Here is a 16,592-nt window from a genome sequence, read left to right as displayed (position 1 = left end):
ACGGGGTTTGTAGAAGACATGTCTGCATTTTTTGTCTATGACAGTACAAATGTGTTGACACACACACGGGGATGTGTCAATCGTCATGATTGACAGGGAACCCTGTGAGAAAGAAAATGAGCGTAACTGTGTCAATTTGCATGTAGATTTCAGATGTGCTAAATAGAGAAGCTTTGATAAGTAACATTGCGCGTGCTGAATGATTATATTTGCATCTCCTCATCATTCTGATGATCAGCATATTTTCTCCTTATTCATGAAGACGGACAGACTCCCTTAAGAGGCGCAATACTCCTCGCACAAATTTAGTAGAACAGCTTTCTGTGTGATATCAAGTTTACACGTGTTTTAGTACACGGAAACCTTTAGTAGATCAGGCCCTGAGTGTTAAAGCATGGATGTAAGCAGAGTTGACGTCTCTCCAGACGTGACCCAGTCTGCTTTGACCATCTCTTAAGGGGATTAGACGCAAGGTAGGTGTTTTAGTCAGGGTATCTGCAAGTTAGATAAGATGGAGAAGACGACATAGGTTTGGTTTGCTGTTGAGTTGCACTTGCAATAATGCAGACTTGGCTGTAAACTCAATGCATGTTTAGGATGGTAGTAAACCTTGTACCCATGACACAATTTGAGATTAATGTGCTCATCACTGGTAGAATTGTGCTTTAGCCAGATTACAGTGGAACTAAGAAAAACTCTAAGAAGGATTGTTAAAATTAAATGGTTATGTTTTCTTTTTCTAAATATCCAGAAGTAACGTAGATAATAGTACTGGTACAAAACAGAAGGAGATCTGGGAGGTGTACAGCTCTTAATAAGTAAACACCTTTGTATTTACAAGAAGCTTAGAGATTTAAATGTACATACAGTTTTAACATCTGGGAGCCATTTAGAATAGGCTAAATGGGTGCTATAATGTGATGCATGCGAGTTGCAGCTCTCTTGAGGTTTGTGCGGATTGAACACATTCATGTCAGAAAATGCAAACCAACATTGAGCACCATTCCTTTTTTTGCAATGAGATTACTGTATGTTCACACTGCAGGCCATTTGTGTTTTTTGCCCTTATTTGACAGTTATCTGATTTTTCTCATGTTAGTCTGGACAGTACAATTCCGAAAACAAAAATCTAATTTGTATGGGATCATTAGTCTTGTATACAGGTAAAAGCCAGTAAATTAGAATATTTTGAAAAACTTGATTTATTTCAGTAATTGCATTCAAAAGGTGTAACTTGTACATTATATGTATTCATTGCACACAGACTGATGCATTCAAATGTTTATTTCATTTAATTTTGATGATTTGAAGTGGTAACAAATGAAAATCCAAAATTCCGTGTGTCACAAAATTAGAATATTACTTAAGGCTAATACAAAAAAGGGATTTTTAGAAATGTTGGCCAACTGAAAAGTATGAAAATGAAAAATATGAGCATGTACAATACTCAATACTTGGTTGGAGCTCCTTTTGCCTCAATTACTGCGTTAATGCGGCGTGGCATGGAGTCGATGAGTTTCTGGCACTGCTCAGGTGTTATGAGAGCCCAGGTTGCTCTGATAGTGGCCTTCAACTCTTCTGCGTTTTTGGGTCTGGCATTCTGCATCTTCCTTTTCACAATACCCCAGAGATTTTCTATGGGGCTAAGGTCAGGGGAGTTGGCGGGCCAATTTAGAACAGAAATACCATGGTCCGTAAACCAGGCACGGGTAGATTTTGCGCTGTGTGCAGGCGCCAAGTCCTGTTGGAACTTGAAATCTCCATCTCCATAGAGCAGGTCAGCAGCAGGAAGCATGAAGTGCTCTAAAACTTGCTGGTAGACGGCTGCGTTGACCCTGGATCTCAGGAAACAGAGTGGACCGACACCAGCAGATGACATGGCACCCCAAACCATCACTGATGGTGGAAACTTTACACTAGACTTCAGGCAACGTGGATCCTGTGCCTCTCCTGTCTTCCTCCAGACTCTGGGACCTCGATTTCCAAAGGAAATGCAAAATTTGCATGGTTGGGTGATGGTTTGGGGTGCCATGTCATCTGCTGGTGTCGGTCCACTCTGTTTCCTGAGATCCAGGGTCAACGCAGCCGTCTACCAGCAAGTTTTAGAGCACTTCATGCTTCCTGCTGCTGACCTGCTCTATGGAGATGGAGATTTCAAGTTCCAACAGGACTTGGCGCCTGCACACAGCGCAAAATCTACCCGTGCCTGGTTTACGGACCATGGTATTTCTGTTCTAAATTGGCCCGCCAACTCCCCTGACCTTAGCCCCATAGAAAATCTGTGGGGTATTGTGAAAAGGAAGATGCAGAATGCCAGACCCAAAAACGCAGAAGAGTTGAAGGCCACTATCAGAGCAACCTGGGCTCTCATAACACCTGAGCAGTGCCAGAAACTCATCGACTCCATGCCACGCCGCATTAACGCAGTAATTGAGGCAAAAGGAGCTCCAACCAAGTATTGAGTATTGTACATGCTCATATTTTTCATTTTCATACTTTTCAGTTGGCCAACATTTCTAAAAATCCCTTTTTTGTATTAGCCTTAAGTAATATTCTAATTTTGTGACACACGGAATTTTGGATTTTCATTTGTTGCCACTTCAAATCATCAAAATTAAATGAAATAAACATTTGAATGCATCAGTCTGTGTGCAATGAATAAATAGAATGTACAAGTTACACCTTTTGAATGCAATTACTGAAATAAATCAAGTTTTTCAAAATATTCTAATTTACTGGCTTTTACCTGTATATCCGATGCAACAGCAGCCTTAAACTGACCTGTACATCATCAAAAAGCGGCTAAGTTTTGGTTGGTGTCAGTTTATTTCAGACATGCATACAATTACAAGGTAATACATCACATATTTCCAGTTTCATTACACCATGTCCGAAAAACAGTAGGAAGGAGCAGAACGTATTTAATCCTACTCCTTTTCGTATATAGCAGTTTTAACCCATTTGTTCATCCTCTATTGGTAACAACAGTGATAAGTTAGTAAATAAATAATCAATCAATCAATGTTTACTTATATAGCCCTAAATCACAAGTGTCTCAAAGGGCTGCACAAGCCACAACGTAATCCTCGGCTCAGATCCCACATCAGGGCAAGAAATAACTCAACCCAATGGGATGACAATGAGAAACCTTGGAGGGGACCGGGTGACCGGCGCAATAGATCCAGCATAACATTGTGAGAGTCCAGTCCATAGTGGATCTAACATAATAGTGAGAGTCCAGTCCATAGTGGGGCCAGCAGGAGATCATCTTGAGTGGAGACAGGTCAGTAGCGCAGAGACGTCTCCAACTGATGCAGAGATGAGTGGTCCACCCTGGGTCCCGACTTTGGACAGCTAGCGCTTCATCTGTGGTCACCGAATATGTGCCCCCCCCCTCCACGAAGGAGAGTGGGGCAGAGCAGAAAGGGAACGGCAGATCAACTGGTCTAAAAGGGGGGTCTTTTTAAAGGCTAGAGTATACAAATGAGTTTTAAGATGAGACTTGTGGCTAGCAATGCAGCGAATGGGAGCAATCAATTCTACCTCTAAATCACTTTAAAAATGCATTCAAATACTTAATTTACATTCTGTAACCCGTATAATAACCAAGCTGTAGTGACACTGTTATTGTAAGAACGAACACCGAGGAACTAATTTTCTAGCGTAGTAACACATTGCCATGTTACGGTATTAGCCGTAAAAGCTAGCTACGGAAATTAGCTTCTACGTCAGCACGAAACACGTTTGAGTTTGTAATGCACAAAACTGGTACGACACCAATTTGTACTGACTGAAAAACATGAACAATCATATCACAGTATCTGTAAAGTATTAGCCCACATTTCATGCTTTGTTTGTAGACAGCTGAGCTAGCCAGACAGCATATGTACTGTAGTTGTACTAACAAGCATGGTGTGCTGTGTGTATCATGATCGATATCAAAAGTGCCTCACTCGATGGACATTTGTTCGTCTGGTCCAGCTGGCCCGGGACGTTTCCTGTTGATTTTGGGTAAGCACACTATTTATGTCAAAATAGCTTTGCTCCAAGTTCCGTATTTAAAATCGCTTTCACCTCACTCTCCGAGCTTCTGTCTGCTCCAACGTCTCACTCTCCCTTTGTGCTGGCTTCTATAAGCAGCAGTATATTTAGCTTCAAAAGTATAACGTTGTGAATCCTCATTTGTCCAAAAATAGTCGTCTTTGTTGTCTGTTACCAAGTCTGCCATGATTAAAAAACACTTGTGTTTGATTCCGCAAGTATGAACAAATATTTGTTGCCAGAAGTCACATGCACTGCTATGGAAACAGAAATCAGCGCGCGGAAGAAATCAGTCCCTGAAATTATTAAAATGATCAAAATGTAAATGTAATGTAAATTTTGGACATATTACATATTGTTATGAACGTGTCTGTTACTACATTATATATAGACTTATATATAGACTTGCAGTGTGTATATAAAACATTGCTGGAGGGTTTTGAAGTTTTTTAGAGGGCTTTGAAGGCTACAACAGTGACTCTCATCAGCCGCATTTTTCAAGCGTTTTTTTTATCATCTTTAAAATCGTAAAAAAGAAAAAATATGTGTTTTCTTGTCTCTCATAATGATTGTGAACGATAGGCAAAATTTCCCAAAAAAGTGCAGTTCCCCTTTAAGAATTTTTCTACACTCTTGTGTAGCAGGTTATAATTTGTTTTGTACATAATTTTACTGGGTTGCAAACGCACCAAGTCATTGAATTTCAATATTTTTGATTAAATAAATAAAGGGTTTGAGTGTTCTCTTTATCCAACGTTATGTATTATTAACTGATCTTTTTTTAATACCATTAGTGAATTAAGTTATTTTCCCATGTTTCTACACAATAACTCAGATATTGTAATACTAGTGAGCAGTAGAGTTTTGTAGTAGTAGTAGTATGTCTCGAAAATAAATGGCTGACGAATGAGCAGAAAACAGTCGAAAATAAGAATTTTTAGAACTCACGTCAATGTCCCATCACTCCTGGTTCTGGCTCCTCTGAACCGACGTTGAAGCAAGTGCCACACAAACTACCACACAATTATTTCCCTCTTTTTTTCTTAATCTCCTATGCAAAATGATTTAGTTAAGAAAATGTTGACTTTATTGCCTGCACAAAATCCCTGAAAGTGCTACACAAGCACCAGGACAGAAGCAATTAGAATTAGAGTTGTGACATTGTGTTTTGTGCGCATGCAGGTCATTACACAGATCCATCTCGTTTATATTAGTCGTCACATTTTTGGGGGGTAATGTGAACGTTAGGAATGGGTACGGAATTCCGTTGGTGCTACTGAGTACCGATTTACGTAAAATCGGTACCATATTTTAAATCGTTTATTGCTTGTGATGTCACATCCAGTTGTAGAATCGGCACCGACTCAAGCACTTGATGCCTCTCGGTAATGTTGTAATTTTCAATGCCAACAAAGCATGCCTGATGGTCAGAAAGCATTCAAAAATAAGTCGCCACTTTTCAAATTTCACTAATGTGATGTTAATTTACAGTGAATATGCCATATACAGTATATGCTACTGATTAGTATGAGCATTATTACATGCCAAAATCAACAGCTCCAAATGCACTAAACAACACTACATCTAAGATGCACATTGTAACCAACAGCTGGTGTGTAACTAGTACAATACCTGGAGTACAAACATTGTGTAGGGCTCAACAACACAACAAACTTAATGTAATAATGTAATTTAACTTAACTGCAAAGACAACTTCCTGACTACGTAGACACACCTAGGTCAAACTGAAATTAATGCATACTTGCAAATGAGACTCAGAAGTTAAACAAAACAAGATATAATAACTGGACAGCACGGTTTTCATTATCAGCTGTTAAATGAAATAAACATATTTTATATTAAACAAATTAACATTCATAACCACATAAACACACACAAAAGTACCGAAAATGTGTACTGTGGCGTACAGATGCTAATTTCCAAGTACCAAAAATCCCATGGTAACGACTACATAAAAAGATCATATTTTTAAAAAAAATCCTAAATTGGGCATTGTGCAGTGTGATCATAGTCTAAATGAGAACAGTCGTCTACAGAAACGTTTTTAGTGCCGTGGCAACAGTGGGCTCTTGTATGTTTGTCTGTAACAATGCCAAGCGTAAAGGTATACCCATCATATGATTGAATTGAATTCCAGAGTGACTGGCGAATGGTTCCTTTTATTTCCATATGTTAAGGAATGCTCTTTTTAGGCACTGTACATTAACATTCACCACAAGCTGAACCAGTGAACGCTCGTTCATCCATTCTATTTACATCCCATTTAATACATCTTATCTATGCTCATTAAATGTTGGAAATTGCTATTGAAGTATTGTTTTCCTGCTGTTTCAGTGCGGCAGAGTTTTGCTGTGTTGGAAGATGGTGTGTTGGCACATAATCTGCAGGAGCAGGAAAGTAAGTAGAATGTCGACCTACTGTGTGACAGCTGTACTACTGACTTGTGTTGTCAATTACTGTATGTGGGGATCTCTCATTAAGCCACTGCTCTGCGGAGCTTCCATTTTGACTTAGAGTATGGATGTCCAAAGTGTAGCCCCGAGGCCAATATCGGCCCGCAGCTCGTTTTTTATTTGCCCTTGACAGTTTGTAAAAAATAAAATGAATTAATAATTTTTAAAATGTGTTATAAGTAGTGCTGTCAAACAATATTTTCTTAAAGTCAGATTGATCACACTTTCGAATTTGGATCAATAACGATTAATCACAAGTATTGCGAGTGGAATTACTCGGTTGCACAATTTAAATTAACTTAAAAAATTCAAATATTTAAAAAAATACTGCTGTATTTGGACACAAATGCAATGCTATTGTTAGAATACATCATAAGGTAAAGGAGCAAAATTAATTGTGTGATATGTCCACGATAAATGCAATATTTGTTTGTGGTTAATCACAAATAACCGTTGTTTTTGACAGCCCTGGTTATATTACTCTAATTTTCTATGTTACCTATAACACAAAGGATGTTTTAATCAGCTAGCTTAGCATATACTCACATACATTTGTTTGCTTTTAGCATCGTTAATATACAAAATGTATCAAAGCGGCCCTCCGTGTCTTTACATTTTTCTGAATGCCCGCCTTGCTGAAAAAGGTTTTACACCCCCGACTAAGAATTACTGAGACTTTAGCTAAACATGTTCGTTCTCAGATACAATGGTTTTATAATTAAAGAGTGAATAATGACAGATGTTAGATTTACACTGCATGCACAAGTATAAATCAAGTATTTTGTTCTTATCCTTATATACATATTAAAAATAAAGATGTTTAACTGACAATGAGATGTCAAACATCTAAAATGCCTGTCCGATGGATAGAATAATACTCTTAAAGTACTGTAGTTATACATATTGAGACCTGACCACTGGACAAGCAACCATATTGTTTCAAATAGTCAGCAGGTTTGTACAGAAGTAAGTAAATTACTAAAGACTTGATGAAAAATTTGATATGAAGCTACCAGCAACCCATCAGTGATAACATATTTGGGAACAGCAACCCTTGCCAACGTGTCCAAAATTACAAGAGATTTCATGCTCAGTTTTGGGTATGGTCAAGGCGAGTGATCTAGGACCACTGCCGAAGACTCAAGTTGAAGTGTCAAGATTGGACTGAAGAAATACCTTTACGGTTTTGTAGACCGATTAAACAAGAGTTACTCTTGATAGACCAGAGGGATGAACATGTGGCACTAATGGATATTAAATTGCACCACTTCAACTCAGGAACCAACAATGTGGTAGAGTGATATTTGTATGGGAAGGTATCATCAAGGATGAACTATTCAGAGCATTTTGGGTTTCATCTGAATTGCAAATAAAATGAAAATACATTTGTCAATCACTGGTACAGAATGTTCTTGATGCAGGACAACGCTCCATCACATGCGTCAATGTACTTCACTGCTTAGTTAGCAAGCAAATATCTCAGGAGACCCCTTCTATGCCTGACCTAAATCCTATTGGGAATTTTGGTGTCCTGCTCAAGGATACCTCAGTTATACTGAGGAAGGGATCTATTATCCCTCCACCAAACAGTCAAGCCTCCACATTCCATAGTCCACTATTCTGCCTTTTTTTGTGTCCTGGCTCAGGTCTTATACACAATCTTTAACTTTATAGACCATCCGAGTAGAGTTCTTCCTCAAGACGACTGACATAAAAACTTATGCCGCAATTAAAAAATAGTTTTGCATACGCCTGATTTTTGTTTGAATATTGTTTTTGTTACATTTGTGTTTACAACCCAGTCGAGCAGTACTACACCACCAATATCCAGAAGAACCAGCTGGTGCAGAACGACATCCGTGTAGCCAAGCAGCTCCAGGATGAGGAGAAGGAGCAGCAGGCCCAGCAGAGAGCCCTGCTGAGACAAACTTCCAGACGACTGTATGTGATAACTGCATACCATACTTATGTATATTTGCGATTTTTCAGATCACTAAGTTTAGTACTTACATATAACATAGAGTACAAATCAAACGTTTGGACACATTTTCTTATCGAAGAGCATTAGCCTTTCCAAACCTTTCACCTTTCCTTGTATGTTTACTTATTCATAGTTTGCAGTCTGTTGCATCGTGTCTTAGTTTCAACATGTCACAAATCAATCTATTCTTGCTGTCCTGCAGAGAGGAACAGGACTTTGAGTATGCCCGTGTTATTCAGGAGGAGATCCAGCAGACATCTGAGGCAGCCTGGAGAAGGGAGCAGGATGATGAGGTGGGCGCATACTGTACCTTTTAAAATATACATACATTTTCTGTACCACTTATTCTGGTTGGTAAGGGCTGGAAGCTATTATCCAAGCTGGTCTAGAGTGAAAGGCATAATGGTCACTATTCAATCAAAGGATGATTGTGAATGGGGCAATAAGTGGGGATTGCTCTCCCGACAGCTGCATAGTCAGCCATGTGAACTACCTTTTTCAGAAAATTTTTAGTTTTAGGTTTTCATATAGTCTGCATTACTTTGATATCAGACATCAGGACACAAAATATTTGATTGTTGCCACACATTTTTGGTAGCGACTTAAAATTTGTGCTTAAATAACGCTGCTGCTTCAATTTTCAATTTTGTGATCTCCAAAATCATTGCTTGTTTTTTCAGTATATAACAGGCCTACTGTAACTGCTTTGTGGGTCTAAAATAAAATGGATGCAATTTGATAAAAAAACAAGTTTCATTCCTAAGTGTACAAAATACAGAGCCTTTTCTGTGTGAAACCATGTTCATGAATAGTACCGTAGTTAGGCTCAGTTTGCAGAAGAGTTTTCCTATAAAGATTAGTCAAATGGCTCCAGCAGTCACGCAAATGGCATTAAGAAGCACTCAGCAAATTAACACATACATTTATGTGGCACTTGGGCCATATCAGTGCAGTATGTCATATAGTTAAGTGACAGTTAGCATTAAGTCAGGCAAAGCACACATTTTTCTTCACTCTCTCTGGGCCAATTGAGTTCTAAATGAAGTGCTACTCAGCGATTCGGATGTGCTATATAAGCAGCACCTGTCAAGTACTCTTCCAGAGGATGGCTAAGCAAGTTGTTTCAAGGTGTACCCAGACTGTCCCTGTCTACTAGGGATAGTTTAAGTGATAAATGTGTCAATTAACGATGCAGCTTGTGGCTGAAATGTGGCCACATTGAGGGCGCTCACGTCACTTGCTGCTTTAACTACCGTATGTAAGATACACCAACTTTGCACACTACATTGCAAGGGTAGTGTTTTGAGGGGTGTACGGTCTTGCTTATCAGTTCAACAGCGGTATGGCGGCCATGGCATCCGTTTTTAAATCCTTCCGTTGGCTAAGATCTCTCCTTTGGGTGGATATGCGCCTCAGGCGTGGCTGTCTGTGCAGGGCAATGATGGTAATGGCCAATCATCCAATTTACGCCAAATGTTTACTTTTACAAAGCTTAGCGTCCTAATTGTGTAAATGCTAACATTTAATTTATGTATATCCTATTCTATTTAAATTACAATGTACAAACCCCAAAACCAGTGAAGTTGGCACATTGTGTAAATCATGAATTAAAACAAAATACAATGATTTGCAAATCCTTTTCAACCTATATTCAATTGAATCGACTGCAAAGCCAAAATACTTAACGTTTGTACTGGTAAACTTTGTTATTTTTTGCAAACATTAGCTCATTTGAAATTTAATGCCTGCAACATTTTCAAAAAAGCTGGCACAAGTGGCAAAAAAGACTAAGAAAGTTGAGGAATGCTCATCAAACACTTTGGAACAGCCCACAGGTGAATAGGCTAATTGGGAACAGGTGGGTGCCACGATTGCGTATAAAAGCAGCTTCTGTGAAATGCTCAGTCATTCACTAACAAGGATGGGGTGAGGGTCACCACCTTGTGAACAAATGCATGAGCAAATTGTCAAACTGTTTAAGAACAACATTTCTCAACAAGCTATTGCAAGGAATTTAGGGATTTCACCATCTACGGTACGTAATATCAAAAGTTTCAGAGAACCTGAAGAAATCACTGCACGTAAGCGATGATATTACAGACCTTCCATCCGTCAGGCGGTACTGCATCAAAAAGCGACATCAGTGTGTAAAGGATATCACCACATAGGCTCAGGAACACTTCAGAAAACCATTGTCAGTAACTACAGTTGGTCGCGACATCTGTAAGTGCAAGTTAAAACTCTACTATGCAGAGCGAAAGCCATTTATCAACAACACTCAGAAACAACGCCGAGCTCGAGCTCATCTAAGATGGACTGATACAAAGTGGAAAAGTGTTCTGTGGTCTGATGAGTCCACATTTCAAATTGTTTTTGGAAACTGTGGACGTTGTGTCCTCCGAACCAGAGAGGAAAAGAACCATCCGGAATGTTATAGGCGCAAAGTTCAAAAGCCAGCATCTGTAGGTGTATTAGTTTCCAAGGCATGGGTAACTTACACATCTGTGAAGGCACCATTAATGCTGAAAGGTACATACAGGTTTTGGAGCAACATATGTTGCCATCCAAGCAATGTTTTCATGGACGCCACTGCTTATTTCAGCAAGACAAAGCCGAGTCACGTGTTACAACAGCGTGGCTTCATAGTAAAAGAGTGCGGGTACTAGACTGGCCTGCCTGTAGTCCAGACCCGTCTCCCATTGAAAATGTGTGGCGCAATATGAAGCCTAAAATACCACAACGAAGAACCTGGACTGTTGAACAACTTAAGCTGTACATCAAGTGTTGAACAACTTAAGCTGTACATCAAGCAAAATGGGAAATAATTCCGCCTGAAAAGCTTAAAAAATTGGTCTCCTCAGTTCCCAAACGTTTACTGAGTGTTGCTAAAAGGAAAGGCCATGTAACACAGTGATAACATGCCCCGTGCCAACTTTTTAGCCATTTGTTGCTGTAATTAAATTCTAAGTTAATGATTATTTGCAAAAAAAAATTAAGTTTCTCAGTTCGAACATTAAATATCTTGTCTTTGCAGTCTATTCAATTGAATATAAGTTGAAAAGGATTTGCAAATCATTGTATTCTGTTTTTATTTACAAATGACACAACGTGCCAACTTCACTGGTTTTGGGTTTTTTACTTACTATTGTTCTTGTGGTAATCACTGGGTTAAATCTGGGACCTCAGGTACTAAATTGTGTACCATCTCATGTATGATGGTATGACAATAAATTGAATGCTTCTCAAACAGAACCTTTAAGTAATCATTAAACTGATTGCTGCTCACATCTTGGAGCAAGTGATGTACATGGGTTGCTACCAGCCCCTATTCATTTTCAATCAAAAGACGAACTATGTAACATCAGCAATGGGTTTTGTATATTTTGTATTGTAACAAAGCATTTAATGTGTATGTGTTAAATAAATTGAAAAATGAAATAAATTAACATATCAGTATAGACAACAGTTTGTTTGGAAATTTAGCCCATCTAAAATTAGTATTGATATTATATTTAAAATTAATAATCGTTTAATTGATAGTTCCCTTTAGTTTTCACATTAATGTTACTGAAATGCCCATCTCTAGTGTGACGATGTAAGTTATATACTGTTGGAAATCCTTAACATGACATATCTAAAGCACAGCTTCCCACCAAAACTTGACTTGAAACAAAATGCCTAGGGCCTGATCTACTAAAGGTTTGCGTATATTAAAACATGTGCAAACAGAGGATTGCGTGTCTCTTTTTATCAATATGCAGAATATATGCTAATTATCAGAACAGCCAAAATACTGGGAGGAAAAAAAGCTAATAAAATTATATGGCACACACAGGCTCCAGCACCCCTTGTTACTTCAGTAGAAAATGGATGGATGGATGGAGTGTGGTTTATCAAGAGTAAAAAAATGTTGCCGTTGCTGTTTTGCGTCCATATTTAATATGTCTAAAAAGGATGCGCAAACTGGCAGATGCGCAGAAATACAGTAGCTATGAGAAAAGAGGTGATCACGCTGCAGCTCTGTCCTATGTATGCTTTGTCAACATATGTGAACTATCAAAAATAAATAATATTTGACATACTGTTTATTCAGCAATATTGTTTTCTAAATTCATGGCTTCTAGATGATTTAAAGGGCTTCAATTGATGCGTTTTGGTGGTTTAATGCCATTTGTTTTTTCATACAGTATACTGTATATGAAAAAACATATTTCATAATGCATTTTGGTGCATCTGGAACATTCCAGCACAAGCTAGCAGTAAATACCAGCATTTCCCAAGGCACATCTTCAGCGTGCTAAAAAAAAGTGGTTTCCGTCATAGATGAACTGCAGGACTGCTTCTAAAATACCCATAACAAGTGGTACATTTCAGCTGCATGTATCAAAACATAGCAAAACACCATAGGTCGGAGCATGATAACATGAATGTGCGGTAAACGAGGGTCTCCATGGTGAAAGCCGCATACTACAAGCAAAAACCTGATTTAAATAGGGCAGTCTGCGCCAGTTATCAATTGTACACACAGTCCTAGTGGATCACACGCAACACTCTCACTAATAGTACTTGCAATTTTATAGTTTGCATCCGCTACTTAGCGTGTGGTATTTGTATCTTAGTAAATCAGGCCCTTAAAGTGTATATTTGTATATTTCAAGTCAAGTTTTGGTGGATCAACTAAGGGGCCCGACCCACATCCCTGCCTATCGGCGCTCCCCAGGATGCTCCTGACTGAGTGTCCTGCCGGGGCCCGAAGCGTTTACTTTGAAAAAATCCGAGTGTTCAAAGCAGGCCGGGAGCGCCTGAAAACCCCAGCTAGGCATAATGGAATAGGACTCCGGTTCCCCTGAAACGGCTATACCATGTAAAGGATTTTGAACAATGTAACTTGATTTGCCTCATCACACTAACTAGATTTTTTGACTTTCTGAAAAGTTTTTGTGTTCTACATTGAACTAATTCGATTATGAGGTGTGCAATTAAAGTACTATTCCTTATGTTAAAAGCAAGGTCAGATGAATACATACTGAATAATTTGTAACCTTATTCACAGAGGCTGAAGCACTTGAATTAAACTTTAAACCCCTCCCCCCCTCAAAAAATGCACAAAGCTGTTGCAGTTAATACTTGGAAATTGGCCTTTTTATCTTTTCTGACTAAAAATAATTGAGGTTGAGTTGAAGAATATGGAAAAAATAAATGGATAATCAAGACTTTGTGTAGATAGGCAACCTTGCTGGCTAATTTATTTTCATTAAACAAAGGGTGGAGTGTTAAAGACAGTCTTCTTGAATATAATGAGGCCTTTTCTCAACAGAGACAAAACGGATCGTAACTGCCCTCAGTAAGGCAACCAGATGGTAACCATCAATCACTGTGTTTCACTATGCACACAGAAGAAAACAACAGCATTTTCACACGGTCATATATACATTTTAAAACTGTTTATTTTCAAGTGAATACACAACAAAAATACAACAAAATAAATGAATATATTGTTAAAGGCAAAGAGAAAAATAATTAGAAATCTTTTAACTGGTTCAGTGGGCCATTTTTTGTCACATTGCTGCTCCAGCATAATATTTTCCTTTAGCTGTAGTTTCCTTTTTGAGCAAGCTGCCTTGGACAAGGATATAAAAAGGCCTTGTTTGCAGGATGTGGTGTCAGAAGGGCTGTGACTGAGGGGTGCCGTTTGGACTGTGTGTAGGTTTTTAGTCTTGTGGTTAAAATGTTTTGGTTCTTAGTTCATCCTCTAGTTTACAACTCACAGTTTACTGTGTAGAACATTAAATGCAAATTGCAATTACTCGATGTAGATGGCATGTTGATGTTTGGATCCAATAATGAACTATTAACATCCCCACCTTCTTTAATAGGCAGCTGATCTGAAGTGTAGTTTAAATGTATTCCTCCCTGTAGGTAGTTCCTTTAATTAAGGAACAGAAGGCGTCAGGCTGTGCAGGATAAAATGCCAAATCCCTGTGGCACTCCACTCTTAACCTGCCATAGCGAGCTGCTAATTGTCTGCTGATGCTGGCAAAGCGGCTGAAAAACACACAGTCAAATATTCCATGTTAGCTTTTATCGTGATTTATGATGCAAATATTACCAACAGAGAATTTTTTTTAAACCCACCTATATAATTGGTAGATTTGTTTGTGGTCTTTCAAAAGAAAAAGCCTGGCTGGGAAAAGCCTTAGCAGACTCGACCAATATCACATCTTTTGGGTAGGGGTGCAAGTGCTGCCTCAAGGGCTGCGCTAAAGAACAGTGCATCATAAAATAGATGGAAATATATCTTATCTCATGTAATTCTAGATTTCATACCATCAGCCTTGCTTCAGAAGCTATTTTCCTTAAATTATGAAGTAATTATTTTATTTTACACTTTAGTTCATTCATTGTTTGTTCATTTTTGTGTCGCTTCCTTGAAGAGCACCTGGTTTGAGACATGTACCACATTTTTCCGCTAATGTATACAGTGAGTAGATTTTATTACCTCTACACTTTACTTGTACAAACCCTGTTTCCATATGAGTTGGGAAATTGTGTTAGGTGTAAATATAAATGGAATACAATGATTTGCAAATCATTTTCAACCCATATTCAGTTGAATATGCTACAAAGACAACATATTTGATGTTCAAACTGATAAACATTTTTTTTTTGCAAATAATCATTAACTTTAGAATTTGATGCCAGCAACACGTGACAAAGAAGTTGGGAAAGGTGGCAATAAATACTGATAAAGTTGAGGAATGCTCATCAAACACTTATTTGGAACATCCCACAGGTGAACAGGCAAATAGGGAACAGATGGGTGCCATGATTGGGTATAAAAGTAGATTCCATGAAATGCTCAGTCATTCACAAACAAGGATAGGGCGAGGGTCACCACTTTGTCAACAAATGCGTGAGCAAACTGTTGAACAGTTTAAGAAAAACCTTTCTCAACCAGCTATTGCAAGGAATTTAGGGGGTCCCCAAACTATCCGGCCTGGCAGCGTCCAAAATCAGGCCCGCGGGAAGTCCCAAGTATTAAAAAAAAAAATATATATATATATATATGTATATATATATTTTTTTTCTTCTTTTTTTTTTCTGTCTTTTCTTATCCACTTTGTACCGCTTGCTACTCATGGTGTCTCCTAGCCGCTCAGGCAAATCATATTGTCTAAAAATGCATTTTCTCATCGATAACGTGACATCATCGCGCGCGAGGAAAGTGCGCTATATATATCTATTATATATATATATATATATATATATATATATATATATATATACACACACACACACACACAGCCCGGCCCCCGAGTCAAAAAGTTTGGAGACCCATGATTTAGGGATTTCACCATCTACTAGGGCTGTGAATCTTTGGGTGTCCCACGATTCGATTCAATATCGATTCTTGGGGTCACGATTCGATTCAAAATCGATTTATTTTTTATTTTTATTTTTTTATATATTTTTTTAATTCAAGACTATTCTCGATTCAAAAACGATTTTTTCCCGATTCAAAACGATTCTCTATTCATTCAATAGATAGGATTTCAGCAGGATCTACCCCAGTCTGCTGACATGCAAGCAGAGTAGTAGATTTTTGTAAAAAGCTTTTATAATTGTAAAGGACAATGTTTTATCAACTGATTGCAATAATGCAAATTTGTTTTAACTATTAAATGAACCAAAAATATGAGATGCAATGCAAGTGTAAGGCACTGTGACACTATTGTTCTTTTTTTTTTTTTTTTATTTTTTTTTTTTATAAATGTCATGATAATGTCAATGAGGGATTTTTAATCACTGCTATGTTGAAATTGTAACTAATATTGATACTGTTGTTGATAATATTCATTTTTGTTTCACTACTTTTGGATTGTTCTGTCATGTTTGTGTCTCCTCTCAATTGCTCTGTTTATTGCTGTTCTGAGTGTTGCTGGGTCGGGTTTTGTTTGGGAATTGGATTGCACTGTTATGGTATTGCTGTGTATTGTTTTGTTGGATTGATTAATAAAAAAAATTAAAAATTAAAAAAACAATTACCAAAAAAAAAAAAAATCGAATATTAAAAAATGAGAATCGATTCTGAATCG

At 38.0% G+C, this 16,592-nt stretch overlaps 1 protein-coding gene across 2 annotated transcripts in view; it reads left to right on the top strand.

Moving 5' to 3' along the window:
- ccdc187 (coiled-coil domain containing 187) overlaps positions 1-16,592 on the top strand; it is a 38,855-nt gene that overhangs the window by 11,652 nt on the left and 10,611 nt on the right. For both annotated transcript variants that reach the window (XM_061984619.2, XM_061984612.1), the window contains exons 3-5: positions 6,397-6,459; positions 8,318-8,456; positions 8,699-8,789. In XM_061984619.2, the coding sequence (XP_061840603.1) occupies positions 6,397-6,459; positions 8,318-8,456; positions 8,699-8,789 (293 nt within the window). The remainder of the gene's footprint in view (positions 1-6,396; positions 6,460-8,317; positions 8,457-8,698; positions 8,790-16,592) is intronic.

The sequence above is a fragment of the Nerophis lumbriciformis genome, linkage group LG01, assembly GCF_033978685.3.
Source record: "Nerophis lumbriciformis linkage group LG01, RoL_Nlum_v2.1, whole genome shotgun sequence".
NCBI classification, from domain to species: Eukaryota; Metazoa; Chordata; class Actinopteri; order Syngnathiformes; family Syngnathidae; genus Nerophis; species Nerophis lumbriciformis.
Note: the sequence above shows the minus strand (reverse complement) of the source record. Positions and strands in the feature narration are given on the sequence as shown.